The sequence below is a fragment of the Neomonachus schauinslandi genome, chromosome 15 (assembly GCF_002201575.2).
Source record: "Neomonachus schauinslandi chromosome 15, ASM220157v2, whole genome shotgun sequence".
In the NCBI taxonomy this organism is placed as follows: domain Eukaryota; kingdom Metazoa; phylum Chordata; class Mammalia; order Carnivora; family Phocidae; genus Neomonachus; species Neomonachus schauinslandi.
The window spans coordinates 16,330,854-16,350,603 of NC_058417.1; the positions used below are offsets into that span (position 1 = coordinate 16,330,854).

Consider the following 19,750-nt stretch of genomic DNA (forward strand, 5'->3'; position numbering starts at 1 on the left):
GATCGGTTACGCCATCTGCATCATCGGCTTCTATATCGCCTCCTACTACAACACCATCATGGCCTGGGCGCTCTACTACCTCATCTCCTCCTTCACCGACCAGCTGCCCTGGACCAGCTGCACGAACTCCTGGAACACTGGCAACTGCACCAACTACTTCTCCGAGAACAACGTCACCTGGACGCTGCACTCGACGTCCCCCGCAGAAGAATTTTACACGTAAGTGCATGTAAGTGAGGGGTGGTCTGGTAGAGGCGGGCCACACCCCGGGGCGTGGCTTCTGTGGAGGGAGGCGGGGCCAGGGGCTCCCCGCCTCTTCCGTGGTTTGCGAGAAACGAAGCTCTTCCGGCAAGAGGAGTAAATGGAAGTGAGGGAGCCACAAGGCCGGCCCCAGGCAGATGTGGAGCTGGGAGACTCGACCTCGAGTGCTCCCTAATCTGGCCCTGTGGGCTGTCCCCCTCCCCCCCGCCCTTCATAATGTGCCAGGCCAGGCTGCCCCCAGGTGCCCAGGCCGATCCCTTCCTTCACATTCCAGAACGACTCCGCGTCCAAACCACCCTTCCTCCTGGGCCCCCGCTCTCCCGCCGGTTGTCAGGGAATCAAAGCCTCCCCCTGCTGCCGTGGTTTGCAGCTATTCAGAGGGTTTCTGGTTTCATGTGTTCACTTCACAAGCGGGACCTACCCTTTGGAAGAAGATGCCTGGAGTACGCAGTACTCTTTAATGCCGGCATTGCGGGCAGCGGCAGCCCCAGAGAGCGTGATTTTGGGGTGGGAAGGACCCACTACCCACACAGACAAAAGCTGCCCCAGCCAGGAAAGGAGGTGCCTGAGAGTCGGCCTCGGGGGCTGAGTGCTCTTCCCAGGGGCTGTGGGCCGAATGTGCCGCTCTGTCCCCCAGGATGGGCAGGGCCCGCTCTTTCTGAGGCTTGGTGCCTTGCTCTGGTCCTTGCTGCGCCTTGTCCGGTTCTTCCCTTGCCACTGCCGGATCCGCTCACTGCTCAGGGCATCTCGCGGGCCTTTCTTTCTCGCTCACTCCAGGCGCCACGTCCTGCAGATCCATCGGTCTAAGGGACTTCAGGACCTGGGGGGGCTCAGCTGGCAGCTCACCCTCTGCATCATGCTGATCTTCACTGTTATCTACTTCAGTATCTGGAAGGGTGTCAAAACGTCTGGCAAGGTGAGGAGGACTCTGGCGGCGGATCCTGACCTGCCAAGGGGCCCCAGAGGATTCAAACTCAGAACTCAGTAGCCTGGACAGCCATAGACACAGGGACATTGTGTCCTTCAACACCAAACACGATTCGTGATGCTCAATTTCTCTTCACCAAATCTGTTCAAGAATTCTAGAAATAGGCCAGTCCCAGGAACCATTATATGATTTTTTAAAAAATTCCTTTAACCCACCTGTAGTGTCACAGTTAATAACCATGGCAATAATTTATTGAAAACCCATGATGGGCCATGATCAGTGCTTTATAGACACTGGCTACTGTCTTGTCTTTTGCTGGGGTTTCCCCATATTGCAGGTGGGAAGTGGGTTTGGAGGGGGTAGTACTGGTAAGCTGGGACTCAGATCCCCATCTGATCCTACAGGCTCTGATGTTTGTGCCACATCACTCTGCCTCCTGTAGTTACAGAAAGCATAAAAGACACCAACATCCACATGCTGACAATCTGTGTTTCTACCCCCTTCCTTCACAGGTGGTATGGGTGACAGCCACCTTCCCTTATATCATCCTCTCGGTCCTGCTGGTAAGGGGGGCCACCCTCCCCGGAGCCTGGAGGGGTGTTCTCTTTTATTTGAAACCCAACTGGCAGAAACTCCTGGAGACAGGGGTAAGATAATGGGGAAAACGATGGGCACCTGTCTGTCATTTTACTGACTGAAGCTAGCGCCCCCCCGGCCCCCCACATAGGGACAACTGAAATTTAGGCTCATTATTGCAAGTGTGCAATAATGTTTTAAATCAGGAGTACAAGCATGAAAAGTACAGTCAAGGCCAGTGGATTGGCTTATGCCAAAATGTGAGGAAGAGAAATCACGTTTGTTTGCACTTTGTATGTGGCCGCCCCTGGGAGGAGCTTTGAGGGCTTGTTTTTCACTTTGCACAGAGAGTATGGCCCCGGGCTCGGCCCTCACCCTTACCTCTGCTGCCTTCCAGGTATGGGTAGATGCTGCCGCTCAGATCTTCTTCTCTCTTGGTCCTGGCTTTGGGGTCCTATTGGCTTTCGCTAGCTACAACAAGTTCAACAACAACTGTTACCAGTGAGTATCTGGGGCTCCCCAGGCAAAGCTTGAAAGTGGGTGAGCATCGTCAGCTGGCCAGAGGAAGGTGATCGAACTAATGGCCTCAAACTTGGCCGGGCCCGGGCACCCCCCAGGTCCCTGACCAGTTCCTCCATGGCCAGAGCACCCACCCAGTCCATAGCCTCCCGCAGGCCAGTGAGGGATTGAGAGAGGGGCCTCAGGCCACTTTCGTTTTGTGAGAGCTTCTCACAAAAAAAATTTTTTTTAGATTAAGAAATTCCACAGCAGATTTTTTAAAATTGCAACATATATTAAATATTTAGATTTCACTTATTAACGTGTTTAACAAAAATTGTAATGTGATTATTTATTTATGTACATATTCACAAAAGTATAACGATTGAGCTATTTTGACCAATGCAAAATGCCACCATGATTTTTGTCGCAAAATCTCATTTCAGAAATTTTGACAAAACGGGGAGTGTTGTGCCAGTTACGATTTCACTATCACTTGTCATCTTTAGAGATAACTTTGTTTGAATGTCCTCTCACGGATGGCAGTGTCCAGCACTCTAATCAATAAGATGATTACAGAATTCACTTTCTCTTACAAAGGAATCCACAAGTACCCTAAGCAATGTGGCATTGCACTGGGACACCAGCCTGAAGTTGGATGACAAGATCTTCTTTTAAAAGTATCAGGCTATCCCAGTGACAGGCTCGTAACCTCATTTGCACATAATGTCAAAAGTCTAAATCTGAGGACTTCATGAATGTGAGGCCAAGGCCCCCTCACGGTCCCGCCTCCAATCCAGACCTTGCTTCAGAGCAATTCTTGTTTTTTTTTAAGATTTTATTTTATTTATTTGAGAGAGAGAGAGAGAGAGCACAAGCAGGGGGAGTGTCAGGCAGAGGGAGAGGGAGAAGCAGACTCCCCGCTGAGCTGGGAGCCCGATGTGGGGCTCGATCCCGGGACTCCAGGATCATGACCTGAGCCCAAGGCAGTTGCTTAACCAATTGAGCTACCCAGGCGCCCCCAGAGCAGTTCTTGTTTGAAATCAAGAGGTCTGTGTGGTTCCAGTTCACCACAGGAGGTCACGATAACCAGTCCTGACCTGCGGCTCGTCCCCACCTACCAACCAGTGTGAGAGGCCGGGCCTGGGAGAACGGGAGGGGACACCAGGACAGGTCCCTGCGGGCCTTGGCTGGAGACAGATGCTCTTGAGACTCTCTCCTTGGAAATGTCTCAGTCTCTGTGTGTTTTCTGCTCCAGAGATGCCCTGGTGACCAGCGTGGTGAACTGCATGACGAGCTTTGTTTCCGGATTTGTCATCTTCACGGTGCTCGGGTATATGGCCGAGATGAGGAACGAGGATGTGTCCGAGGTGGCCAAAGACGCAGGTGGGAACTTGGGTTCTCTTTACGTCCCCTTGCTCTCACTGAATTGGTTGGCTGCTCTTTGGGTCCTTATAAATATCTAACTTTTGAATTATTTCTGAATGTTCCTTTAAACATTGCCCAAGGTTTTAGAGAAACTTACCGCCTTCTGTGTGCTCAGCCATGATAGGGATGGGGCAGCTCCCCCTAAAATGTGACTTGGATGAGGGCTTTTAAAAAACCACTGGGTTTGGGTCCGGTGATGGGTCCAAGTCTAATAAGCAAATGATTACTAACCCTTAGAATTTCCCCTTGCAGAAAAATAAAATGTAGATGACGTATCACTCTACTGTATTGTGAGGTTTTCATGGAAAAGGAGGGACAGATATTGAAAAAGTGGCCATGGAAGCTTGTGGATGGAATCCCAGGGCTTTCTTGCCAACAAGCCTGTCTTTGGCCTGATGCACAGCTCTGAGCATCCCCGTACCCCAAACTCAGGCACCCCTATCTCGTTCGTGAGAGGTGGAAGACATGTCCCTCACACTATCAAAAGGGACTTTAAAATAGTGGGAGGTCTTGGGGCGCCTGGGTGGCTCAGTTGGTTGAGCGACTGCCTTTGGCTCAGGTCATGATCCTGGAGTCCCGGGATCGAGTCCCGCATCGGGCTCCCTGCTCGGCGGGGAGTCTGCTTCTCCCTCTGACCCTCCCCCCTCTCATGTGCTCTTTCTCTCTCTCTCATTCTCTCTCTCAAATAAATAAATAAAATCTTAAAAAAAAATAAAATAAAATAGTGGGAGGTCTTTATTCCAAGGCCTCTATGACTCTTCTGAAATCAGTTCACATTTCCTACTATTCTGGAGCTAACGCCATCAGAGAGAGCTAAATGCTCTGGAGCTATCAGTCCTGGCCCTGAAGAAAAGCTCTGAATTATGATATGGTGGAAACTCTTATTCCTGTGTGCAGCTTTGCTAGTCTTAGGGTCTTGGGTTTGTCTCCATTCCCCCCCCCCCATTGATTGAGGGTTCACACTTTTCAAGATGGCTACTCTTCCTTCCCTGCCTCGCGTGATGTCAGGACGGTGGGATGGTGTGGACTGTGAGGAAGCCTAGTTCATGTGTAAGGTCTCGTGACCGGAGTTGTAACTGTCGGTGTGGCTGAGGTTCCCCCCGAGACATCTTCGCAGGGCAGGTGTTGGTGACCACATCCCCCTCTGTCCCGCTCTGTCTCAGGCCCCAGCCTCCTCTTCATCACGTATGCAGAAGCCATAGCCAACATGCCAGCATCCACGTTCTTTGCCATCATCTTCTTCCTGATGTTAATCACGCTGGGCCTGGACAGCACCGTGAGTGAATGGGGAGGGAAACCTGGCTTTCTGGAGGAGACAGGGGTTGGGGGGGAGGAGGGTGCACGTATCCCTCCCATCCTGGCCAGCCCACGTGGTGTTGGCTGCCCCCTCCCAGTGCTCCCTCAGCCCCTGGCTCAGGCCTCATCACTGGGGCTCGTGGCCCTGTAGGGCATGAGAGGGTCATTAATGGGCTAATGAGGGCTAGGTGTCCACACAGGCCAGGGCTCAGATATGTGAACTGCTATTACTGTGCACTGTCCCTGGACCACAGGGCAGCACCTAAAGGTCCCTCTTGTGTCCTGGTATCCTGCTGCCCGGCATTTGGCTCAGCACCTCGTACTTAGTAGTGTGGGATGACTCTCAGCTTTGAGTTGGCCTTTCTGGCACAGCCGAAGTCTCCCCGAGCGACCTCACATAAAGAAGTCCTGTCCAGGCACTATATTTTTTTTCCCCAATGTCCTTGGGGGTGGGGCCTAAGTGACCGTGTAAACCGGGGTGATAACATTGCCAGTGAGGGCCGGGGTGTATGGGGGGAACCGGTCATGACCAGCCACCCTCTGGCCTGTTCGCCGTCCTCAAAGGTAACAGACTTGTCCCGAGCCTCCCCTGTGACCGCTTGCGTGTCCCTCTCAGTTTGCAGGCTTGGAAGGGGTGATCACAGCTGTGCTAGATGAGTTTCCGCACATCTGGGCCAAGCGCCGGGAGTGGTTTGTGCTTGGTGTGGTCATTACCTGCTTCTTTGGATCCCTGGCCACCCTGACTTTTGTGAGTACCACAACCCCCAGCTTTGAGTAGCCTCTCCTAGGGCAGCAAAGCCCTACAAGGACCTTCCATCCTCCGTGGGGGCCCTGGCTTGGGGGCTAAAGTAAAAGGGGTTGATCAGACACAAAGTTGTTTCTGGCAGCGTCTGTGTGTAGAATCTGTGCCTGGTGGCTGGAGGTCTTCACACCCTACTGTAGACCCAACTAGATTTCAGGCTTGGCAGGGTGTCTGCAGAAGAACTGAGATTTGCTTTTCCAGTCTTTAGGGCTGCTTTCGTGGGATTGTTGCCCTGATGTCCTGATATGCAGAATATCTGGAGGCTGGCATCTCATGTTTGTAATCTCGCTTTGTCTCCTCCAGAGAATTTGCAATGGTGAAGAAGTCAGACCCTCGCCCATGATTTTTTTTTTTTTTTTTTTGCTAGCTGAGGCAAATAAGGTAAAACGGAATCCCAGGCATCCCAGGCTTGTGTCCTCCTGACTCAAGGCAGATTTTGAAGACCTGCCTCTTCAAACCACGACCCCAGAGGCTCTGGAGCTTCAGTGGGGGTGGAGGTGGGGGCCCCTGAGGAGGACCCAAGGGATTGGCGAGTTAAGACAGAAGGCCAAACCAGGACCAACGTGCTCAGCGTGTGTGGTATGGTGAACTCGCCCAGATTCAGTCTTTAGGGTAGAGTACATAGTTAAGTGCCGCGTCACTAGAAGAAAGTTGAAAACAGACCCAGGGGCTCTTTTGAGTTTGTATCTTAAAGCTCAGTGGGAGAGGAAGCAAGGAGAGAGTGCTCCCTAGGACGGGAAGAGATACCCGATGGCATGAAATCAGGGTCCTGCTGGGAGGGCCAGCCCAAGAGGCAGGCTCTGGGATATTTATGTTAGGCCCAAGGCAGGAATGATCCAACGTTAAGAAGCTGCTTTTGGCCTTCACCGTAAAGAGGAGGCAGTGCATCGAGGGCCCTTAACCGGTTTGCCATCTCATTTCCAGGGAGGGGCCTACGTGGTGAAGCTGCTGGAGGAGTATGCCACGGGGCCCGCCGTGCTCACCGTCGCCTTTATAGAGGCTGTTGCTGTGTATTGGTTTTATGGTAAGATGCTCACCAGTCGCGAGCCTTTCCACACCAGCCTGTAGACACCAGAATAGAGAAGGGCTGATTTCATCAAAGAAAGCCGGGGCAGGGTACAAGACGTCACCTCCCTGGGGGTCTCTGAAGCCACCCCAGCAGAGTGCCTTCTTCGGAAACAGGTCACCATTTCCTCCACACTCTGTACCACAGATTCCCCTGACTCGTGGGAGGATGCTGTTTCCTTCTGAGTTTAAACGTTCACCCAGCGGACACAGGCTGAAGCAGTTCCATAGAGCTCATCCTAGTGGATGCTGAAGATGCTGATGGGCTCTAAGAATAGCACAGACAACAGAGAACTAGTGGATGGTGAATGCATTTGTAGAGGGTACAATATACTACTATTTTACAGAGCTCCCCACAAAGCCCCGAGATAGAGTCTAGGAGATTATCTTCCAGGGAAGAGGCAAGAATGTTCCTGTTTGGATTATTTGCCTTGGTAAAATCCCCAGTTCATCTCCTGTGATGCTGGGATGGAATCTGATAGGGGTGAAACTTGCAGGAGCACAGAGAGTAAGCTAACGTGGGTCCATCGGCAGGGGTCCCAAGAATCCGTGGGTGCAGATGGGGTTGACCCAGGCAATTGAAATGAAGAAAACCATGTTCAGGGGCTCCTGGTTGGCTCAAGTCCATAGAGCATGTGACTCTTGATCTCAGGGTTGTAAGTTCGAGTCCCACACTGGATGTAGAGATTACTTAAAATAAATAAATAAATAAAATCTTGAAAAAAAAATGAAAGAAAACTAGATTCAGAGATACCTCTCTTCATCTTTAAAATCAAGAAGTGATTATTTCATTCTGAAAATGTATTGATTTCCCTAGTTCTATGGTAATAAAACAGCTTCAGCATGTTTGTCATTACACATAACATGAAGAAGGGGAGGCCCCATATTTTGAGTTGCACATGGGCCCAGTTTTTTAAAAAGAATTTCTCCCCACCTCCTTAGTGATTCAGATGACAGAGTTCAGAGTAGGTGCATCGTTGTGGACCTCGCTGTTGCTGGGGCTCTTGGGGAAGCGACTGCAGGGCAACCCGCCTTCCCCTTCCCAGTTTCTCACCAGTCGGAGTTCTCAGTTCTCACGTTCTCATACTTTTTATAGAAGAACCTTGATCTTGATCTGGCATGTGAATGGGCAACCCATGGTTAAAATTTTCTCTTGAACATATCCAATGTACGGTCCAAGTCAGTCTCTGTCAAGTGGGTTCACACTTCCTAGATAAAATTCAACTTTCTTTTCTACAGTAACAATAAAATCAAACGTGTGCTGAGTTCTCAGAAATCAGTGCAGTGTGGGCACCAAGAGGGGGCTTTGGGTCCCTCCCCAAATGTCCACCTGTCCCCCCGACTCTGCTTGCTATCAAATGTAGTTTTGTGACATGTCCGCTGTCCCACTTTCTGACCAGATTGGTGCCCTTGAGCCCCTGCTGTGGACAAACTCCAGAGCTGCTACTGTCTCTGAGAATCAGGGGATAAGACAGTCTGTGTCCTCCCTCAGTCGATCTCTTTCTCTTGTGGGTGATTTTAGGCATCACTCAGTTCTGCAGTGACGTGAAGGAAATGCTCGGCTTCGACCCTGGGTGGTTTTGGAGGATCTGCTGGGTAGCCATCAGCCCTCTCTTTCTCCTGGTAAGTGGTCATTTCCCTCTTCTTCTGGCCGCAAAGGAAGATTCACCCAAATACTTATATAGAGTAAATTGCATTGAAGTGTAACATAGATACAGGAAAGTGTGTAAATCTCAAGTGTACATCTCATTGCAATTTTATAAATCAAGCATGCTTTCGCAGCAGAAACCATGCTAAGAAACAAAAATATGACCAGCCCTTCAGAAGCCCCTCTGGTGTCCCCTCCCAGTCACTGTGCTCCCTTTCCCACTCTTCTGACTTCCAGAGCCATGGAATGTTAGTCTGGGCTTGGGTCCCCGCTGCCTGTGTCCATCACTCTGCTGCTCAATGATAATGATAAATAACATTTATTGAACATGACATACCAGGCCAGACTTTGTGCCAAACTTACACCTGTTGCTCTATGAATCCTTACAACAGTCCTATGAAGGAACATAGTCCTGATACCACATTTTACAGTTAAGGAAATTGAAGCCTGAAGGGTAGCAAGTGTCCCTGCTTACCTCCCGGTGTCCCTCCAAAGGAGAGACACTTGCCCCAAGATGGCGAAGCTCCCTGCTTGCATCCCACGTGTGCTCTGACGTAGCCCGGGGTAAAGTGACTCTGTGCCTGTGGGCAGGGATCACTCTCCAGTTCTTTGATTTAACTGTAACTTTATCTTGGAGGGAATTTTTTATCTTTTAGATCCAGAGGGCTTATTGGACTGGTCCCTCCATCCGGGTCCAGCTTGTTAGGAGTGTCTGGACCAAACATTTTGTCTTAGGGACATCTTTGGCTTTGACACAGAGATAGCTGTTCCTTCCCCGTCTTGTTTAAAACAACAACAAGGAATTCTGTTTTGACTTTCTCTGGGCAGCCCTTTGTTTGGTACTTTTTGTACCCATACGTCTGGACACTAACATATAAGATGAGCAGGACGTTCCTTCTTGTCTCTGCGATGTTGCATGAGTCTCTCTGTACCCCAGAATCCCTGCTTGACTTCCATTCCCCTGGACCCTGGAGGTTTCCAAAACCAAAACCAACCATTGCTCCAGGTGGCAGATAATTCTCAGCACCCAGTGGCTCTGGGGTGTGCTCTGGGCTCTAGTGTTCTCCTAGACTTGGCCTGGTAGTTCCTATTATCTTATCAGCTCACTGGTGCTTTTAGGTAGATTAAAAACACATGTATATTTTTCTTTCAAATTTTTATTTAAATTCTAGTTCATTAACAGTATAATATTTAGTAGAGTAGAACTTAGGAAATTGTCACGTACATATAACACCCGGTGCTCATCACAGCAAGTGCCCTCCTCAATCCCCATCACCCACCTTGCCCGCCCCCCATCCCCTTCCCTCCATCCACCCTCAGTTTGTTCTCTATCGTTAAGGGTCTCTTATGGTTTGCTTTCCTTTCTCTCTCTTTTTCCCCTTCCCCTATGTTCACCTGTTTTAAAAACATGTCTTTTTTAAAATCCAGGAGTTTTAATTGTTTTCAGTGAGGGGGTTGGCATGAACCACCGAGCCTGCCATCACTAGACACAGAAGTTCTCACATAAATGGATTAGTAATTTATATTATTACCAGTGCTTCTTGATAATCTACTTAAATCCTTTCAGTTGGTTTTCAAAGGAAGAGGAGACACTGCATTAGTTCGTTGAGGGAAGAAGCTATATCTGTTTGCTCGTCAACTTTAGTATTCCCCACCCAGGGAGGAAATGATGTCCAGGGCTGGGATTTGGGAGAGGCAAGTAAGGCATTCACCACAGGTGTCAGATTTAAGGGGGGGGGAGGCTGTGTGCCAAAACACTCAGGAATCAAGGTAAAGACTATTTTACCACAATATTTTTTAAAAACCAAAATGAAGGCAAAAAAGTCCCCAATCAGCAGATTTCAACATTTTAAATAAACGAAAGATCTGACCCTGGACTTGCCTGTCTCACCTCACTCACCTTACTCTAACCTGGCCCTGCCAGATCTTGTCTTTTTTAAAATATTGCACTAAAATATTACTCCTTGATTACTAAAACTGACTTAACTGTTGTGCCCCAGGTGAGCGGCTCACGTGTGCCAGCCTTGTCCTGGCCCCAGGCTTTTAGTCCTTTCATGTCTGTGAGCCTCTGGTTGTCTTGCAGCCTGGGTGGACGTGTGGTGAGCGGTCAGCGCGTTCCCGTGCCCAGCAAAACTCACGCACGGATTCGCGTCGAGGCCTGTCACTCCTAGTTCGTGTGATGTTTGCTTTACTCACTTCCTCTAAAGGCAAGTGCTCCAGTACCCAACGAAGAGGAGGCAAATCTGTCTTCCCCTTCTGGGTTTACTTACCAGATCCCTGGCTCTGCGCTTTTTAAGGCTGCCTTCAGTAAACAATGAGTAGCTTACTAAAAATACTCTTTTTCACCCAAGCCAAGTTACAAAAAAAGAAAATATTATATATGAGCAGGCAGGGCCGTCCGTGCACAGGGTTTGTCTGGAGCAACACACACTGGCTCCCACAGGAGCTTGAGGCCTCTCTGAACTGTGCTGGATTTCACACACCTGCCATCCAGATGAGATGAGTTACAGAGGGGAGGGCTCCTCACCGTGTCCGTCCCGTCTTTCCGTGTTCCAAAACTAGCTCCCTTAGTAGCTGGGTCTAGGGGTGCGGAGGGTAAGTCCGGAGGAGGGCCTGCGATTGGCCGGGCTCCTGTTTGGAAAAGCTTCCTCCCAGACTTAGGATAACACTGTTGGGAGGATGGATGTGTGTTTAACAACTTCCCACTTTATTACCTGCAGACAAAGAAGAAAAGATATAAAAAGATGCTTAACCACACAAATAGTTTACATTACTGCTTTCTTTATGACTATGAAGTAATAAAATAAAATTAAATCAAGAGCAGTAACGATTTCGGCCCCATGGTTACTAGGCAAAAACTGGTATTTATGCTCTCTCAGGAAACCAAAGCAAAATAAGAAAACCTATAAACTGAGCGTTGGGAGCACACCATGGCATTTTTCTTGGGAGACATTTTCACTCGAATTTTCAAGTAAAAAGTACACGAAATTGCTTTTTCCTTCCATGATTCTGTTCATGACGAGGGCCTGGGGCAGGCAGTCACTTGTGGTTGAGACGCGTCGTGGCAGAACCCAGGCTAAGGCGCTCAATGCAGAAAGCAGAGAGCTCAAGAAAAGGGAAAAGAGGAAACACATACCCAGGAGCCCAAGGCCTCTCCAGTCTTGAGAACCTTAGAATCTCTCCTGGACACAGGTAACTTCCACCTGACAGCTGAGAAATGCAGGAGGAAATGAAAACAGAGCCCAGACAACTCTGAGGCTTTAGGACTGACAGACGCCGTGAGGAGTCATCCAGTTTATTCCTCCACTGTCTGGCGAGACGGGGCCCAAACCACTCTTCCTGGTTGCCGGTCTCTTCCGCTTTGCCCCGAAAGGGTTGCTTTAACTCCTCAGAAACAACTTTCTGAGGGCTTGGCATCCCCGCTCTAAGGGTTGAGATGGGGATGGAGAGGAAAATCAATATAAATACTTGGCTGTTTTCCGCTTGCAGCTTGGGCACAGAAATGAGTGAATTCTCCGAGTCAGAGTTCAATCGAGGATCTGTCATGTTTGGGGGATTTCCTGAAAGGATCTCAGCTTTAGCATTTGGTGTTCCTGGTATCAGAACTGCCCCCATCTGCAAGGATGTCGTTACGATTTGTAATGTTTCTTGGCATTGCTCTTTCAGTTCATCATTTGCAGTTTTTTGATGAGCCCGCCCCAGCTCCGACTTTTCCAGTATAACTATCCTCAGTGGAGTATCATCCTGGGTTACTGCATAGGAACCTCATCTTTCATCTGCATCCCCACATATATAGCTTACCGGCTGATCATCACTCCAGGGACATTTAAAGAGGTAGGTGCTAGTGTGTGTGTTCAGACTAGTAATTGTTTTGGGACAAAAGGATTTTCTGGTTGTGCTCTATTCAGAGGAGATGAGTCCCCCACGTGAAGTTCACCAGTTGGCTCTCCATCTTATGTATTTACATGCCTACACCAGTGTGCAGACCTGTAATGGCTGCCACTCCCATGAGCCTTAGATGCAGTGGCAAAAGAGAGAGCTGGTTATTTGCATGCACCAGAGCGCACAGCTTGAGGTGTGGATAGCATTCTAAACTTATCAGATGACGACTTTGCCTTCTGCTTGCCACTGGGCATGGGCATCAGAGCTGTCATGTCTGCAGCAATACACATTATGTTTTATTAGAGATTTATTTATTTATTTGAGAGAGGGAGATTTATTTATTGAGAGAGAATAAGTAAATAAATATTTATTTGCGAGCAGTGGGAGGGGCACAGGGAGAGGGAGAATCCTCAAGCAGACTCCCCACTGAGTGTAGAACCCAAGGCGGGGCTCCATCCCAGGACCCTGAGATTATGACCTGAGCTGAAACCAAGAGCTGGCCGCCTAACCGACTGAGCCACCCAGGTGCCCCTGAAGCAATACACATATTTTGACTTAAGTGGAGATTATGGTGGAAAATGTCCATGGTCATTTTTCTAACAGCAGTGTGATGAGTGCTATTTTGAAAATCATCACTAAATAAGGATGTTGCAGCAATATAAGTTTTAGCTCAAACCATTGGAGTAAAAAAAAAAGTTTCCATTATAGTAATATTAATATAGTAATGAATAATGCTATAAAATTTTATTAATAGAACCTTATAATTTGTATAAGATTGTATATTTTTCAAAGCATCTTCATGTAGATGATCTCCTTTTGCTATCAGAATCCCTTGTGAGGTGGATGGGCAGGTATTATTAGACACAAGATATTGAGGCTGGGAATAATCTTGCCCAAAATTTCCTTATTTCAGTGACTTGTCCAAGGATATAAGTACAGGGAGGCTCAGAATCCAGGTTTTCTTTTTTTTTTTTTTTTTAAGATTTTATTTATTCATTTGAGACAGAGAGATACAGAGAGAGAGCGAGCATGAGCAGGGGAGAGGCAGAGGGAGAGGGAGAAGCAGGCTCCCCGCTGAGCAGGGAGCCTGACGTGGGGCTTGATCCCAGGACCCTGGGATCATGACCTGAGCTGGAAGGCAGACGTTTAACCATCTGAGCCATCCAGGCGCCCCGAATCCAGGTTTTCTAATTCCTGGTCCAGTTTTTTTCACTTTTCTCCTCAGGGGGTCAATAGTTTATGTAGAAATTGACACTAGAGGTTTGGGAGCGGTGAGTTGCCATTTTTCATCCAGTGCCACCAGAGTTCGTAGTTGAGGTCACCAGGATTCCCAATAATGTGGTACTTCGTTATTTCCAGAATTGAAAATGTTTGAGTTGTTACTTGGTTGTCTTTCTTGCCATAGTAAGAAGGTTACTGTGGCAGAAGAGCCTGAAGAAGTCTGTAGGTGGGTGCTTTTGTAGGGGATGAGCTCAAAGGTGAAGAGTGGTATTTGGGGAAAGCTAGAAGGGACCGTATCTGTAATGACCTGAGAACTGAGGTGGGCTAGTCTATGGGCTCTTCAATGCAAAACTCAAATAGGAGAACATCACACTCATCTTCCTAAAACATTTCATAAGAAACATTAAGCAAGAGTACATAAGGCAATTAAACATCAGCTCTTTCTGAGAACAGCTGAGTGCATTTATTTTTCCAAACAGGAAAACTGAATTCTAGGTGGAGAGAACTCTGCATAGAGTTACTTATTTCCTACACTGAAACCAGTCCTATCACAACCTCATTCCTCCCCAAGGGCCTGGGACCCTGGTGTTGCTTGAAATACACACTCAGACCCAGAATCGTTGGATTTATCCCTTCAAATCATCCTTTATCATAGTCATGATGATCCACTGGTTCCATTGATTAAAATCCAGAGGTCAAGGTCAGGGGTGGGAAGTCTAGTTAGGTTAGAAAATATCAGTATTCTTTGGTCAGACTACACCTCAAATCCTGGTCCTCTCTCTTGCAAATTCTCCGTTGGCCACAAGGAAATGTCACCCAAGGGTGAATAATTATTACAGCTCAGATCCATTAGCAATAGAGGTAAGTAAGGGTGATTGCACCATCATCTTTGCCATAGGGCATCATATGGGGAACAGTGGGTTTCCAGGAAGCATGATGCAGCCCGTCAAGGAAGACTGGTAGAGAACGGAGCTAGTCAGCTCTGGCAAGTTGCTCCTCTTCTCTGGGCCTTAGTTTCTTCATCTATAAAATGTGCTTATTGGACTGGAACTGTTTTTTAAGGAATAAAATATTCTTGGAATATCACTAGGTGTTACTGCTGGGGAAAATGTTATGTGGTCAAATAACTTTGAAGAAAGCTGGATTAACGCAAGTTAAGATCGAGCCCCACGTCGGGCTCCCTGCTCAGCGGGACTTCTCAAAAGCCTTTATATGCCCATTTGCATGCTTAATCTCTGAGATGGATAAAGCATGCTAGGTTTTTTTTGCCAAGCACTCCAAGGGACTATAATTCTTTGTGAATACCAGACTTGCTGGTCCATAACATTCTATCTATGAGGGAGGGAGGCTGCATGTAAAATTTTGGTATAGTTAAAAAAAAAAGACTAAGGTAAATTTCTTAACTCTTTTGGGACCTAGCCATATAAAAGGTTGGAGCTTGTGGAATGATCCTCCACTTGCTTACCTGGAATTTGGACATGCACCTGCAGCCTGGAAGTCTCCAGTTTGGAGTCATCAACTAGATTAGGTCATTGCTGTAGAAAGCCCTAGTAAACTGCACAAAGATACTGGGAAGATGGGCCCTCAAAAGTAAGCATTCATGAAGATGTCAACAGTGATCTGTTTCTTAGATTATCACCTTGCAAAAGGCCAATGCCTGGCAAATTTTGAGAGCAGTGGTAGTCTGGCAACTGGAATGCTGCCAAAATAGGGAAAACAAAAGTGGGCCTAGTATTTTGGGAGATCAGCAGCCAGAAGGGCAGCAGAATGGGTGGCTGGGGACTAGGACACAAAAGCCAAAAGTTCTGCTTTGCAGTGTTGTTCATTATACCATTCCACCATATACCTTAGTACTCTCTTCTCTTCCTGCACAACATAGCTTCACTCAAGACTAGTTAGAATGATCTGCGTCCAGTTCCCAATTAGCAAGACTTAACTCTGTGTAATCATTATGGTTTACATATTCATCTATGGGGAGGGATGGTTTGTGAAATTTTGCTTTCTATGGCTTGACATGTCCAGGTAGCTGATGAGGTCTACCTTTTTAAGGGGATTTCTGGCATGAAATTTCAGTGCTTGAATGTTAAGGTCATTAGGAACACAAAATATACAATTTTGTTAATTTCATTAACTATGCAGATGGAACTGTTTGAATGCCATAGGCCCTGCTCCATAAAGAAGAACAAACTCCCAGAATCAGGAAATAAAAGATTGAAGGACTGAAACTAATGTAACATTTTGTATTAACTATCTCAAAAAAAAAAAAAAAAAAGACTGAAGGGGACTAAATACTTTTTCAATCCAAAATAAAAAGGACTAGTAGCAGAGCTTCACCTACAATCCATAAACCAAAAACTGCTTTGAAATCCAGTTTTGCCCACTTCCTGTACATACTTTCAGCCATCAAAGATTTTGCTAAGCAACTTAATATTTTCCTAAGCCTCTGAAGTGCTTCTGTTTTCCCTTCGCATCCCTGAGCTGCTTCATGTCACCCTGATGCTACGTTTTACATGGTGGGCTGTATGTCCCATACCCAAGCCCAAGCGTATTTCAGATCTGTCTTAAAGCTTCCGTGCATCTCAGCTGTTTCCAAACTAAAAATTCCTAAAGTCTTCCTTGTAATGAGTCCTATGTCAACATGAGTTCGCTTTAGGAGTGATTGATTTAAATGGTCACTCTTTTTAAAAGGTTTTGTGATAATTTGTAACCCTGTATGAACTAACTTCTTCACAGGTAGATTCCTGAGATCAGTAACATCCTAGCCATTATAGCGGCTGCTGACACTGTGCATCATGCGCCCGGTGTGTGTGCAGGGTGCAAGGAGCCTGCCTGGGGCGGGGTGGGGGGTGTACAGGGTCCAGCATTCACTCTGCTCCTTGAGCCCTGTGTGGCTGCAGGAAGCCTCCTCGGTCCAGAGAAAAAGATGTGCTTTCCCAGGTCCTCAAAAGCATGTTATACCCCAGTGGAGGTTCGACTGAAAGATCATCATTTTCTCCCGTTAGTGTTACAATGATTTTTGTAATTAGTTGACAGATGCTTATAGTTCCTGAATATATCATTTTTAAGTTGTATGTAGGTATGTATGTATGTATGTATGTATTTATTTAAGTGATCTCTACACCCAACATGCATTCAGACTCATGACCCCGAGATCAAGAGTCACAGCATCCAACTGAGCCAGCCAGGTGCTCCCTGAATGTAGCATTTTTATCTATATATGAGAACAGATAAATTGGGAATTCCTTTCTTTTTTTTTAATTTTTAAAAAATTTTATTATGTTATGTTAGTCACCATACATTACATCATTAGTTTTTGATGTAGTGTTCCATGATTCATTGTTTGCATATAACACCCAGTGCTCCATTCAATACGTGCCCTCCTTAATACCCATTATCGGGCTAACCCATCCCCCCACTCCCCGGGAATTATTTTCTTAAGGAAAGTCAATGAGACTGTTCCCACTTACTAGTAAATGCCATTAAAATGCTATTTAAATGTTTTAATATTAATGTTGAAATATTTTTGCAGTACTGTTACGTCTTTGTAATGTTGTATTTTCTTCCCAACAGCGTATTATTAAAGGTATCACTCCAGAAACAGCGACAGAAATTCCCTATGGGGACATCCACTTGAATGCCATATAACAAGCTTCAGTGAGGGGAAAATGGCTTCCCAACAACCTCTTCCTCTGGTTCTGACAAGTCATGCCTCGCCTTCTCCCCTCAGAATGAACAAGTTTCCAGCTACGCCTGACAATGGAAGGGCCTTCTTCATGGAGAGACAGTCCCAAAAGACTATGGTGCCCAGACCCTTATGGCCTCCAACTACTTGTTTCTGGGAAATCTCCTGGACATATCACCACGTTAGCTCTATGACACAGCTAAACTGGACTATTTTGGATGCGTGAGGGTGTGTATGGAGGTGATGGAAGCCACCATCTAATCAGTTAGGATTAGGCTGAGAAGCAAGTTTGTACAAGTCTCCTGTGTCATTTCTTGTTATGATCATTGGTATCTGACATCCATTGCTTCTAAAGGTTTCACTGTTCATGAGTGCATAAACCATGCAGGGGAAAACAGGGATGCTGTTTTGTTAGCCATATATTTTCTGAGTAGCATAGAATTCTGTAGCTGGAATCTACTAGAACCCTGTAACCCGTGTGCTGTTGTGGAGTCAGCAGAGGGAGAGGTAGAAACTAAATGGAAAAATAATGTATTCACGTGAGCATGTGTGTCTGTGTATACTGTTGTTTCAGTGTATCCTTGTCTCTAGTCCAATACTTTGGGCCCATTACAAACTATATGAATTTCCTCTAATTTTTCTTACATTAACAATTCCACCTACTCAAATGCGTATGTATGTTATTATAAGGGTATCACTGCCAACTTCGCCTTCCCCAGTGACCCCGCTTTAGCACGCACCTTCCTTTATGGGCTGGTCTTTAGCATTTGCTGCACTTCATTGCCATCTTCCTGTCTCTGCCAGTTAAACATTCAGGATAATGTTCCACAGGCAAATCTGGCCTATTTCATTAGTGACTGTGGCTTGGCCGTAAACTGCTTTGAAGACGGATACTGACAAATGTGTCTTCGGTGTCCAGTTGACTATCTGGTTTAAGCCCTGTTTCAAATTACCGGGTTTGACCGCTCAGGTTACCTTGCTTTGTGAAGAGAGGATAAATCAATTCTTGCTTATAGGGTATAGAGTCTGGCACCCTGACCTTAACCAAGGTCACCCTCAATCTAGAAGTAATTGGAGACTATGGGTTGGCCTTAAATGGAATTCCCCTAACACTTCCTGGTTGACCACCAGGATTGTGAGCCCTCCAGCTAATATTCAAGATTGAGGCTAACTGGAAAAGGGTCAGTTAAATGAATAACCTTGCATTCCACATAAAGCCTTGAATACAGATCAAGTAAATTTGATCTTGAGTGGCTTGTGACTTTCAGATGCATAACTAAAGAAGTAAATTTACCTTGTAGTGTAAGATTTCCTCACCAAAATCTTGAAGGGAATAAAGCCTAGTCGATGATAAAAGGACTCAATCATCTTGCCCCACATCATTTCGGTCCTCTATATATAGCATTTAATTCCAACCACCTTATAGAAAGAAGACCCATGTAGCAGAAGCTTGGTTTTTATCCAATTACAGATCTTCCTCTCTTGGCTTCTTTCCCCAACAATCTCTGCCCCAGCCATCTTCATGTACTCCCCTTACATTCTTCTATTTCTGATTCTTTGCTTCTCCCAGCAGGATATTTTCCTTATAGATGTGAGCTGCTGAGAAGTTTCCCAAAATATTAGAGGAAAAGAGAAGAGGGATTAAAAAATGTCCCTCACTGACCTACCTTCATTATCTTCGCTCTTTCATTCCTTCATGCTACCTTATTTCCATTCTCTTTGCTTTCTAGTGTGCTGAAAGGAGAGGGGTTGTAGAAGCGGCAGCGTGATTCAGTGGTAAATAGCTTTGCAAATTTTAAGAACTACTTTATAAAGATATTCAGATATGGATTCTTTCCATCCCACACACACTTACGCATGTTCCAAAGACATCATTTTTTAAAAAGCACTTTTCAAACAGAATAGAGTTTTGCCAAGCCAGGTGCTGAGGGAATTATATAGGTGTTTTGAAAAGTTTTCAGACTTCACTGGACTTAAAAAAAATAACAAAATCTCTGTTCTGCACAGTTTGCATTTACTTGATCCCTATTTACTATTATGGATTTTTTTTTAAAGGAAAACTTAGAAGTAGGTAGGTGGACTTTAAAATAATCTTTTAAAGACCTTTTACATCTAATGCAGTATTTACATAAAAGTAAAGAATAAAAATGGAATTAAATTGTAAAGTTATTTGAGTACTGAAGTTAATTTTTTTTTTTTTTGCTGTGATTTTATTAGTAAGAAATACCCAAGAAATAGGCAAGACACAAGATAAAGGCATGGAGGGCAATTCAGCTGATTAAGGTTGTTTCCTACATTGATAAGCAATGAAGCCAAAGAATTCATCTCCCTTCCAGAAAACTTACAACCTATTTAAAATTTATTCCATTTGTTGTTTAGAACGCATATGACTTATAACCTAAATTCATTGCCCTGGCTGCCCCATCTGGAGATGAAGACCCTGACAAGCACAAAGTCAACAGA

General features: G+C 46.2%; 1 protein-coding gene across 1 annotated transcript; it reads left to right on the forward strand.

The window, feature by feature from the left end:
• Window position 1: 1 nt before the first annotated feature.
• SLC6A4 (solute carrier family 6 member 4) lies at window positions 2-17,358 on the forward strand (the record flags this gene model as incomplete). The annotated part of the gene is made up of 11 exons (XM_044921813.1): window positions 2-219; window positions 1,039-1,177; window positions 1,702-1,836; window positions 2,163-2,266; window positions 3,522-3,649; window positions 4,855-4,967; window positions 5,604-5,735; window positions 6,714-6,813; window positions 8,377-8,477; window positions 12,169-12,336; window positions 17,176-17,358. Coding segments are annotated over 11 exons (1,413 nt in total), but the record flags the coding sequence as incomplete, so codon positions are not given.
• Window positions 17,359-19,750: the final 2,392 nt, after the last annotated feature.